Source organism: Poecilia reticulata, linkage group LG14, assembly GCF_000633615.1.
Source record: "Poecilia reticulata strain Guanapo linkage group LG14, Guppy_female_1.0+MT, whole genome shotgun sequence".
NCBI classification, from domain to species: domain Eukaryota; kingdom Metazoa; phylum Chordata; class Actinopteri; order Cyprinodontiformes; family Poeciliidae; genus Poecilia; species Poecilia reticulata.
In genome coordinates, this window is record NC_024344.1 from 22,347,877 (window position 1) to 22,360,310 (window position 12,434).

At 37.0% G+C, this 12,434-nt stretch overlaps 1 protein-coding gene across 2 annotated transcripts in view; it reads left to right on the forward strand.

Moving 5' to 3' along the window:
- Positions 1-529: 529 nt before the first annotated feature.
- Positions 530-12,434, forward strand: part of LOC103476252 (polypeptide N-acetylgalactosaminyltransferase 10-like) — a 63,595-nt gene continuing 51,690 nt past the window's right edge. For both annotated transcript variants that reach the window (XM_008428458.2, XM_017308699.1), the window contains exon 1: positions 530-802. In XM_008428458.2, coding sequence (XP_008426680.1) covers positions 638-802 — 165 coding nt within the window. In that variant the 5' untranslated portion in view covers positions 530-637. The remainder of the gene's footprint in view (positions 803-12,434) is intronic.

Genomic DNA, 12,434 nt, shown 5'->3' on the forward strand with positions numbered 1-12,434 from the left:
TCTATTTCTATGAAGAAAACAAAAAACAAAAACAAAACTATTTTGTGGAGGGTCAGGGGGCCTTGGAATTGTCCCAACTTCCCCCCCTTAACTTTGAAGGTAACACTTGATTGTGCTATGAAATGGCACTATGTGCCTGGTAAACACATCAATACCCCTTTAAACTGTTTTACTTCCATATTTGACAGTTATCTTTGCAGGGTCCCAATTTGCAGAGACCAACAACCTAATAATCATGCTTTTGGACTGTGGGAGGAAGTCTCCACGCTGAGATTTTGAACCCAGGGCAATTCTTGCTGCAAGGCAACAGTGCTACGAACTGCGCCACATGCCGACTTAATAATTATAAACTTAATCACATACTACTAATAATAATGATCATTTTAAAACTTACCCATTCATTCATTGATTTGTTTGTTATTGCCGAAACATAAAGTTTTTGACTTAAGTCATGAGCACTTTCAGTGTTTTACTTTGAAAGTCTGATCCGGGTCTGACGTCACTCATGATATTGACGGAGCTTTTAGAGCAGCCGCTCCTCCGTCAGTCGGAGTGAAAGTTGTCTCCGGCTGGAGCGGAGCTCCGTCAGGATCCCGGCAGCTTGTTTAGTTCTTCCTCCCCGGACAGAGAGAGCGACATGCGGCGGAAGGAGAAGAGGCTGCTGCAGGTCACCGGGCTGCTGCTCGCCGCGGCTCTTTTCTTCCCGAACGTCGGCCTTTGGTCTTTGTACCGGGACCGCGTGCTGGACAGCGGCTCAGCGGGCTCAGCGGACGGACCGAGCCGAATCTCAGCGCTGCTTCAGGTAAGGCGGCGGTTTTCTGTTCAAATAACCATAATAACAAACTGGCTGAGAAAATCCACACATCTGCGACTGAAAGCAAATAGAAACCACAGCTGAATTTTTTTAACTGAGCACCTTTTTGCTTATAGACTAGAGCTAAGAAATGCAGAATTGGGACCTTGGAAAGTTGTCGGCACAGTTTCAGCACGTTGGAGAGCGACAGGAGTTTCATAGAAGAACCAGCTTGTCCAGGCACGAATATTCCGCATGATTTGCTTCTGTAAACTGAGAAATAATAAAAGCACAACTTCACTCATCATTCATTTTAAGCACGATTCTCAGACCCAGACAGGGGATTAGATCCGGCTTCCCCCAGGGTTCGAGCTTGAACATTTCTAACTAGCATGATGACAATCAATCAGATCTGTTTACCATTTTGCATATATTCAAATATAACACAAATCACTTTTATAGAAGTTAAAGCAAAGGAACAAGCACATTAACAATCAGGAATCAGCAAAAAAAAAAAAAAAAAGAACAAATAAAAAACTGAACTTGATACATAACAATTTTAGTAGATAAATATAATGAAATGTCATATATCATACAGAAAGATAAGAGCCATTTGGAAACATTTGGATGCTAGAATTCTCTGTAAAAATAAACTTTCACCATAGGAATGAAATACAACCAGAGGAAGGCAAGCTTACTTAAAATAGGACAAATATGTTTTGAAACCGGAGTAGAAAGATGTTTATGCTTTTAAAATTGTCAGCACTCTCAGCTGTCTTCAGAAAAGCTTGTTCCAGTCAATAATGCCTCCTTTCTCTCTGGACCGAAGTCTGTAGACTAAAAGCAAATCTTAAAAAAAGGTTCGACTAAAACTATTAATATGTCAATATTTAATAAATGCATCATAAATCAGTTCTAAACCATCCAGGTAGAGATGTGCTATTAACTATAACCAGCTCAGCAGATCATAGAGTATAAAAACTACATTAACTATTTCTGTCAGATGTCATCTGCAGCATCTTTTTTTGCAAAACTGACTGTCAGCATGTAATACCAGACAAGCACTGTAAAAACAAACCAGACATACTGTTAGAAAAAGTCTAAACAGAGCAAAATAAAACAACAGTTTTCATGATTTCAATCTTTGTTTTGAGTAAGTAAAAATAAAACTTGAGTATGTCTGTTTAGAGCTCAGCTTCTCCTTTGTTACGATAAACCATAAAATTACGCCAAGCCTTCATTTCATTTGTGTTTTGTTTGCTTAAGATGAGAAAAGGACAAAGAGGGAAATGTTTTATCAGACTGATGAAGGAGGGTGTGATTGTGGGACAAACGTCAGTGACAAGCTGCTTGGATGATGTTGGGAAGACTTGCCTTCCATCGGAGCTGCTTCTCTGCCTCCTGTTGCTTCACTGAAGCAGATAAAAGTCAATACCGTAATCCCATTCTGGTTTTCCCACATACAGTCTAGTTAGAGACATTTGTAGCTGGTTTTCTCTGCAGCTGCTGCTGAAACAGGTTTGAATAAAACACAAACAGGATGAGCTAGCTCACTTACACACTCACTGATGTGTTAGATAAAGCAGAATAAAAAAAAATATTTTCACAAAGAAAATTGCTTAAAATGGAACTTTTATTTGGGTTCGTTCTAATTGCTGCAGAGTATAGATTGCAGAAGTTTGAATTAGCGAGAACAATGGATCTTTTCAGCTTTGACTAACGGTGAATAAACAGTTTTCTCCATTCACATCTTTACTGCAAAGAACACGATCATAAACATCCAGTCATCATGGGCATCCTGTTGATTTTAGAGTCCAATAATCAAGTTAGAGGCAGAAGTTTGAATTGAATCTTGATGTTATGTAATCGATTATATACTTACCAAATCTTTAACGTAGTTATGATGAAAGTTCTAGAAAGTATTTTATGGGGACCTTTAAGCTTGATGTAAATTTTCCGTGCTATGTTTGGAGGGCCCAAGTTAAGACTTTCAAATCTCGGAATTACAACTGTCAAGCATGGTGGTGGCAGCATAGTGCTGAGGTGCTGTTGTATATCCACAAAGTGAGGGGAATGGTGAAGGAGTGAGATACATTTTAAACTCTTGAATTTCAACTCAAATCAACAGCTTTGGACACAGAAAGCGGTCCAAAGCAATATTCTGACACATTTTGCAATCAATTGCATTTTAATATCAGTTCAGTTCTTTAATTAATCATAAGGGAAATTATTAATTAAAATTAGATGTTCAGCATGGCTCTATGAAAGTACAGGTAAGCACCCAAATCAAATGAACTTTAATTTGAACTTTTAGGGATGAATGTACTGGCCACTTTATTAGGTACACATTGTTATGTTGGACTCTTGTTTTGCCGTCAGAACCACTTTCATTGCTTATGGCATAAATTCAAAACATATGTTGAAAACATTCACAGTAGCAGATATTCTGGTTTAAAAAGCTGTTGTGGCTTTTCTATCATCTGTAACCAGTCTCCCTTTTTTCTCTGACCTTTGACACCAACAAGGCATTTCAGGCAGCACACCTGCTACTCACTTGGTTTTCTTTTTCTATGGAGACCAGTGAGGGATGGTTGTGTTTGAAACACTCCCACCATGGTGGTGTTGGTTCTTCTGGCACCAACAACTCTGTCATGTTCAAAGTCACTTATATCCTCTTTTTCCTCCCCATTCTGAGGCTCAGCAGGTCACGACCTCTAGACGCCTGAATGTACTCATTTGCTGTCATGTGATTGGTTAGATGTACAATTTCTGCTAACAAGCAATACAATTCATGTACTGTAAGATCTGTGAATATTTAGCCTAATTATGCAATTATAAAAATTCACCCTAAATTAAAATGTTTGTATTTTGGGTCATTTCAGCCTGGAAAAGTAATGGTTAAAAAAGAGATCCTGCTTGTTTTAGCCAGAGGCGTGTTTGTTACATTTGTTTGCGCAGACTTTCAGTCAAGTCAACTCAGTGGATACTTGTTTACTGTACATATGGCTGTCAGAGAAGATAATCTAAATAGCAAAAAATGTAACACAATAAAATTATTTTAGGCTGTCTAATGGATTTAGTAACGGGTTGTAACTTTGCAGTGATGATGGTAAAGAGAATTTTTCTGTGAAAGTTTCTCCCAATCTGAGCTTGCTTATTTCCTATAAGAGGCATCAAAACCTCCCACTTGCTTTGTGTTTTTGCATGTTTTCTGAAACTAATAGGTTAGGTTTTAATCCCTCACTTTCTGGGAGAGAGGTTTAAGTTTTCACAAGTTGCAGTCTGTGTCGGGTCCTCTGTCCACTCTGCAGCTCAGCAGGATTCTGCATAATGGCTCCTTTTTGGAAATAATGGGCCTTACAGTGGAGCTACTGCACTGTTTTTCTCTGCAGGGTCTTCTGCAACCTGGAGTTAGGAAGAGAACAGAAATCTTTGTGGGGTTTACACACATTGTGACAGGTTTGTGCAGCTATGAGCTGGGTTTAGAGGTTCTGCTCCGTACCCAGCCAGACTAGTGCTCCAATTCTTGTAGAGATGGGATGTGCGTCGCAACATGTTAGCTGTTTTGTCAACTTGAAGTGACTCTGTCTGCATATTCGGGGTTGAGAACCTGTGAAAACAGCCCACAGAAATGTTAGGCTGTGCAAAGCAAAAAGATTTAAAAACATCATACATCATCTTTCAGAATTTGTATTTAGCTTTCATGTGAGTGTGTTTAGATAAAACACGCTGGGTAACTTAACTTATGATCATAATCTTTAAAGGATCTTCCCTGCTGTTCATAAATCACAGGGAAAGAAAACGTAGCCAAATGTTATTGATTGTGGTGTTTTATAAGCTTGCAAATGGTGTTCCAACTTTAGAATTTGCGTTTTCAAATGTCCCTCGGGAAGTTGCATTCCATATTTATGCTTTTTGAAGCTATCAACAGCATTCTGGGGTAAATGTGACTGGATATTTGGCCTTTTTCCTTGGGAAAATTGTTAGGGATCTTTGAAATCGGATCGTTTCCTACTTTCAAATGATAAAACCAAGTCCAATTTTCATCGGTTCTCTTCTTCATTATTAAATTCATTTCATGCAGGGTGGAAGTGACACTGATAAGAAAGAATTCCCTTAACCTGATGCTGCCTCCACCATCTTTGACAGTCTCATCTCAAGTCATCCATGCTGATTTTTTGTCATTGTGGTCAAACTGAGTTTAGTAAAAGTCTTGTGAATAACCCAGTTTTAGATCCCAGTTGCAGTGAATCATGAAAACTGACTAGAAAGTTATTGCCAGTGGTGTTGACAAGTAACAAATATTCTAGAACATTCAGTACCAATGGTAAAAAAATAAAAATATTTTTTACTTGCAGTTGAACTAAGCGACTATTTCTTTGAAACTCTATATTTTAACAGAATTTTTTCAGCAATTTATAATTTACATCTTATATACTTTCTGCAGATTTTCTGGTAAATAAATTTGAAATAAATACTAAATCATTTGGAGTAAATGTCATATAAACTATGTTATTTATAATTTATGAATGTCATTCTTAGTCCTCAACTAAGAATAAAGTCTAAATTTAATGTTGTAGTCGCAGCTGCTGCTCACACTCAGATAGGATATGGATTCATTCCCTGGACTGAGGTAGAAATGGGTATTTTTGTGCACACAAGTTTTTGCATTCCTGGACAAAGCAAAAGGATGCTCTCAGCTCCCAGCACAAATTGACTTGTCTGTGAAGTGTTGGAAAGTGGAGGAAAACGTGGAGCAGAAGGTGAGATAAAAACAGGAAAAGCAGGTAATTGTCTCCCTGGGGTTCTGTGATCTAACGAAAAACAGAAAAGAAGAAGACGGAGGGAAAAAAAATCTCCTCTTGAGTCCAACCTTCTGAAGGCTTTCACTTTTAGCATGGAAAAAAGAAAACAGACAGGTGGTGTTGACCCAAGGTGGTCGAACTCTTTGGTCCGCAGAGAACAAATGCTCAGATCTGTTTTTTATCAAATGCACGGCTTTGCTCTTTTCCCCCTGCCAAGCAAGGCTCGGTAAAATGTAGACATCTCTTTCTTTCTTTAGCTTGTGTCGTTTTCTTACTTTACATCCATCCATCCAGCCAGGCATCATATCCTTCTCCTCTAACACCAAAGGCAATATTTCTCACTCCTGGACCTTGGTGTCCACAGTCCTTCATGTTTGAGATGGGTTCTTCTCCAGCACACCTGATTCAAATGATTGCTCTACCTCCAGCTTGCTACCAGGTGCTGCAAAAGACAGAAGTGTGGCAGGCAGAAAGGAAACATGTAAAACATGTAAGAGATGGAAGCCCAGAGGACTGGGGCTGAGAAACACCCATCTAAGGTGTTCAGAGGCTAAATAAAGTAGATACCTTGACATTGATGAGACCTGGGTCTGCCCTGGGCTGTCCTCCCAGTGAGATCCTGATCAGATGTCCAAACCACCACAGCTCAGTGATTCTTGAGAATAGGGACAACATGGGTTTTAATTTTCCCCATTTTTTTAATTTTTATTTCTCAACCTTATGTATGCAAATATGACAAATAATGTTTAGGAAATGTAAAGATGCTAAGGTGCAGGCTCCCAGTTGCAAAATTTTAAAAAAAAAAGACATTTTTAATCGACCTGACCCAGAACGTTGTCATCACCATCTGACAAAAATAAATATAAAATAATTTTTAATTACCCTATTAGTGATGTTTTACTCATTTTTACAGACAAATGCTTCTCAAAAAACAAAAAAAAAAAATTTAAAACAAAAAACAACAAAAAGTCCATCTGACGGAGTTGATACAGTACTGAAGATGGTGACAAACTAGTGAGTAAAAAGAAAAACTTGATACATGTGAAGTAATGCAATTCATGTAAAATGTATTAAAATGAATTAACTACACATTTAAGTGAGATTTGTCAACAATTTCACTGAAAGAGTCACAAAAACTCTGATGGAGTTGACGCCAATCTGACGGAGTTGACAAAATACCAAACTACCTCAATTTATATGATGTTATTCTGAAGGAGGCCATATTGTAGCTCATCAGGTCCATGGAATCTTTATAATATACCAAAATTAAGCTTTTATTTTACAAAATTTCATCACAGTTTTGTAAATTGTCAGTTATGGTGTTGACACATCATGGTTGTGACCAACAACTTAGGAATAAAAAGAAGAAACAACTAAAGAATAACATAAGCTAACCACAGCTAACTAGCCCTCTTAGCAAAGGAAGAGAAAGGAAGTGGTCATGGGGTCCTCAGAAGTTCTGGTGGCCCCCATTAATGCTTGATTTCTTTTACATTCTTTTTATGTCTGATGGTGTTGACAAATTTCAATGGAGTTGGAAAATATATAAAAATGATTTTTAATTCAATTTATTGATATGTTTATAATTATTTATATGACTACTTATACTTAATTGTCATAATATATAATTTTAGTATTTCTTTAATTGTTTTAAACTATTATAATATATTGAGTTCTGCTCCAGGACAAAGGCTTTTAGAGGCACCAGCAACCGACTATAATCTTTAAAATAAAAAATATATATATTCTGCAAACACCTGGAAAATATACATTGTTGTGCTCACATGACCCAGGTTAGTTTAGTCAGATATTTGAAAAAATTATATTTTGTGTAAAATTTATTCAAATTTTGTGCTTTATCCATAGGACCTATTTTGTCCCTATTCTCAAGAATCACTGAGCTGATTCCTTTAGATGTGGAGAAGCAGAACTTCTACTCCAAGCTACTGATGGTGGAGCACTTCAACTCTAAGGCAGAGCTCAATTCTGGTTCTGTTCGTCGTGATCCATGATTCTTGACCAAATATGAAGGTTGTAAAGTAAATAGTTGTAGAAGAGCTTGATTTTAGGCCATCTTCACCACACACTGGAGTGAACCTCTCATTTTTGCAGTTGAACCTGTGATTTATCTAATTGTTACTGCTATATGAAAGATACCATACTAGAGGAGGAGAATCTCAGAGGAAGCATTAAACCTGTTTCCATGGTAGAACCGTGACGTTAGAGTTACTTTGGTTGAGGCTTTGCAACAACAAAACAGTCAATTTGATCAAATTTATCAATGTTCACAATAAAAAACAAATCACAAATGATAAAATACATGTCGATAGCAATAGATCATGCATTTAATTTGCAAGTTGCTTTCTAGAACTTTTTAAAACTCAGTTTTATTAAATAACTTTCAGATTACATTCAAGAACCTACAGGTTTCATTCCAGAAAATATACATTACAGTACAGAACTTTCTGGAGCTAAATGATTACTTTCTGGGCGCTTGTAGGAAGATTTACATGACCTAGCAGAGTCTACATCTTTTTCAAAAGTTGGAGGTTATTTTCCAAGACCTATTTCATAGAACCAACTTGCTACATTTTACAACTTATGTTTTTTGTTGTTGTTGTTGTTTTTTTTCATGAAACTTGCAGGTTACTTCCTGGACCTTACATAATTTCATTTGTACACTTATAATACAAATGAAACGGTACATGTCAGTTCATAAGTAATCTATCAGTTATGGAGAAGTATGACCCATAACTCGGCCATACTTTTCCATTAAAAGAAGTATGGCCCACAATGTACTAGAACTATAACAATGTACTATATCACAAGGCAACAAGGACAAGACAGATATAAAGGCAGGCAGAAAAGTGATAGCATTTACATAAATTATTTCATTTAACCATAGCAAAAGAAAAAAAAGGACATTGTCAATATTTTAACCTTCTTTGTTAAAGTTGGTCAGGTGGTGCAGCAAAAAGTTTAAAAAGGACAAATTTGACCTGTGAGGGTCGCTGCCATTTGTCACCGATCACGTCGTCTTCTCGTATTTCTCTGGAGAAAGATTTTTCTTTTAAGCTGGAACACGTCAATAGAAGAAAGAAGAAAAAAGTTATTGTCTCAAAGCAAAATTTGGCACGTCTCTGCTGAAAAGGTGCCATCGTAGATGTTAACGTGGCATTTCCACTCATTGTACAGGGAGTTCTTTTTATTTCTGGGCACTGAAGACCTTTTCAAATCTGTTCCTGTGCGACAGGTAGGGCTGGCTCAGGGAACATGTTTTCTTCCTCCTTTTGGGAAGCCTCACGTATTATAGTTATTTGACATTAATAAATGTGACAAAAGAAGATGTTTTTTTAATGTATTTATAAGGTTAATGATGAACCTATTGAGTCAGAATATTTTCTAAAGTTAAAAGTTCATAAATATTTCTACATGTTTAACTACAATTGTTATTTGCTTTTAAATGTAACTTCTCATAATAGAGGTTCATTTGTTTCTCATTTTATCCTATTAGAGTGCTGTTGCTGTGAAGTTGATATTTGGATGGTTCCTCTTCCAGCAACCAATGAAGTGAAAATTTTGACCTTTTAAGTTACTGGTGGATAATCCTTATGGGTAAATACATATTCAAAATGTACTTTTAATATTTCTTGGAGCTTTAAAATTTATATTTTTCTATCTTGCAGTTTCAAAAATATTAATTAACATAAAGGAGTTTTTCTTAGGAAAAACTTGTGAATGCAGCAGTTCTGCAGCCTTATTGTATATTAAGAAAAACAACTTTATGTTGGCAGGAAAATTTATTCCATATAAAATTGTACATTTTTGAATAAATCCATGATCCCTCACTGATGGAGGTGGAAAATACATTTTAAAGCACAAAATATTCAATTTTACCTTCCATAATTAGACATTCTGAAACTGATTTTAGAAAACAAAGGTTTAAACAAAGACGAGTTTATAATTGATTTATGAAGCCGTAAAGAGAGGAATGGAGCTAAATAAGTCCAAAAATGACATGTTTCAATGTATTATGGAAATATTAAAAAGTTTAAGTTCCAGCTCTTTGCGCACAGTATTTATTGTTCTCAACGTACTGCAGAGGTGTGCTCTATTAAATTGACCTTTTTTTGCTGGCATTGAGAAAACTTGGCAATATATGTGCCCGTGATTTAATAAACCTTAAAACTTTCAGCCTTAAGCTTCATCTTAAATCTAAACTGAATAGAGCAGAATTCAGCGGAACTGGAAAAAAAGTTAAATAAAGTGAATACACGGGTCTATGTGGTAGGAAAGAAATGGATGTTCCAGCAGAGAGCTGGGTTAATGCGGTGTCCGGCTTCATTTCTTGCATATTAGTGTTGAGTTATTAGGACAGCTTTTCTGGGAGTTATATTCCCTTGGCTGTTTGTTCTCTGCAAGGTCCTCTACAACTTCTGGCTACTCACTTGTGTGACTGTATGTGAGAGAGGCTGGGCTGTGGAGGGGGTACGTTGGGCCAGACAGGGAAAAAAGACTCTCTGTTTTAATCACCAGCATCTTTTCTCTCATGCTGTTTTTCACAGCCTCGGCCCACTCGCGCAAAGTATAGAGACTTGTGCAAAAAACAGTATGAAAATAAGAGTTACTCTGAAGCTTTCAGAATCAGCTTTTATTCTCTGTGTTCTGTTGCTCAAGGTCTCGTTGGAGCGGAAAGCCTCAGTGGAATAAAACATCCACAGTGGCTGAAATTTTAATTAGAAGCAAATGTGTTGGCGTAGCATCACTTCCATTCATTTGGAAAATACACAGATGGACTAACACTCTACTTGACCCACCGAAAGCAGCAAAAGAAAGTTTATCTAAAATAAATTCCTAACTGTCTTTGTGTTCTGGCAGTGGAACAATACAAACGTTTCAGTAAGTACGTTTGTTTTGTTTCCTGGATGAGGATTAGATCAACAAGTCTAAGGTTGTCGTCTCTCTTGCAGAAAGTGAGTTTTCAACTTTGGGTTTTTAGTGATCTACTGCTGATATATTTGGGAGATTGATCAACTTCATCACTTGCATTTGAAGCGATGAATCTGCTCTAAAAGGTGAAAAGCAGTAAGTTATACAGATAAGAATTCCCAAGGAGGTGTTTTTATTATAATTGTTTGTCTCTTTAAGTTGTCCCATCCTTTTGTCCTGAACGTTAACATTGACCATGTTAACGTCGATCTGCTGCTCTGCTGCAATTTGAATAGATATTTTAATGCCAGGCAGATCAGAAACCCCTCCAAAAGCAAGAAAAGGCAACATTGGTTAATACCACCAAAACAAATGTGCAAGACTAGCGGTAGTTGGAGGAATGACTTTTGCCAAAGACAAAAGAGAAAACGTGCAACCACTAAAACCTAATGTATTTTTGTTTGCGTTTCATAAAGAAGGAAGTTGAGCTCAGTGTCTTCTTCAGAAGTTCCCATGTTGTTTCCTTCAGTGGTCCTTGGTGCAGCACCACCTCAGGTGAAGGAAGGAAAAAGTTTTTCAAAGGGTTTGGTTCATTTGACACACTGCACTGTAAAACCAAACTGCACCAGCTGAACATGTAATAAATGTTGAGATTTAGGATAGAATGGGTTGCTTCTTTACGCTCTATGCTGAAGGTTTTCAGATCTTCGCCAGGAGCAAACAAGGGAAAAGGGGAGATGAAAGTCTACTTTATCTATTGATATAAATCCTTTCCTGCATTTGAGTTATTATAATCATGATTTTTTTTTTTTTTTTACAAAGGCAGTTCCTACTGCGGGTGATGTTTTTAGCTCAGTTCTTTAAAGAAGTGTGAAACAGATTTTTTTTACTTCTGGATGAAAGTTATATGAATAAAAAAACATTAGGAATTAAATGGGAAGAGAACTAAAGTTAGGACAGACTGCTGTTATTTATGATGCCTCAGACCAAACAGAAACAAGAATTACTATACTACTTGGAAAGAAAAGAAAAGATAATTTTGAAAATCTTAGTCAATAAAACATTGTTGTCAGCAAGTACTCAATGCACCAAGCTTCTGAGATGATGTGGCGCTGGATCAGTGCCCTTGGCAAAGCTAATTTCTTTTGCTATAATGGCCGCATTATTGCAGTTCAGAAGAGCTATCAGAGGACTCTACTCCAGTTTCAAAAGCTCAAATTTGAAGAAGAGAACTGACTCATCTGAATTAGCTAAATCTGTCAGCTTTACAAAAATCGACCAACAGCAGCTTCACACCTTGTGACTAGTTTGCAAAAGGAAAACGAGAAATTTAACAACCAAAATGCTTCATTGGGTCCCAAAATGTCCCTAGTTTGTTAGGAATGTGGCGCAGGCCAGACATAAAGAAGGGAATGTTTATTCTCAAATGTCACAGACTGTCAACTGTGTAGAATAAAAATGAATCAATGCAAGAAAAGCTGCTCATTTTGATTGGAATTGTCCAGTGACATGAATTTTCAAAAATGTCCTTGGCTGTGAACACAATCGGTCTTTTCAATTATTTCGAAGGCATAAAACTGAATAAAGGTTCAGATGGGTCTACTCAGAAGTTTATCTTGCAGTTAAAGAATTTGTGCATTTCATTCTCTTGTGACAGTTTGTATTTCTCAAAATGAGAAACATGGGACTGAAAACGTTTTTAGCTTGGACCATCTCTTCTCTAGTCCAGGCAAGCATTGATGTCCTTGATGGTTTTTTTCTTTCTTTTCCCTCTCTGTCGCTAGAGGACCCACATTTGGGTCCTCGGCGCTTGCCGCAACAAGATCAATTAAAAACACATGCTATACATTTATCAATATAGGCATATTGCATATCCACGTAAAGGGAAAAAGCTCTTCTAAATGATA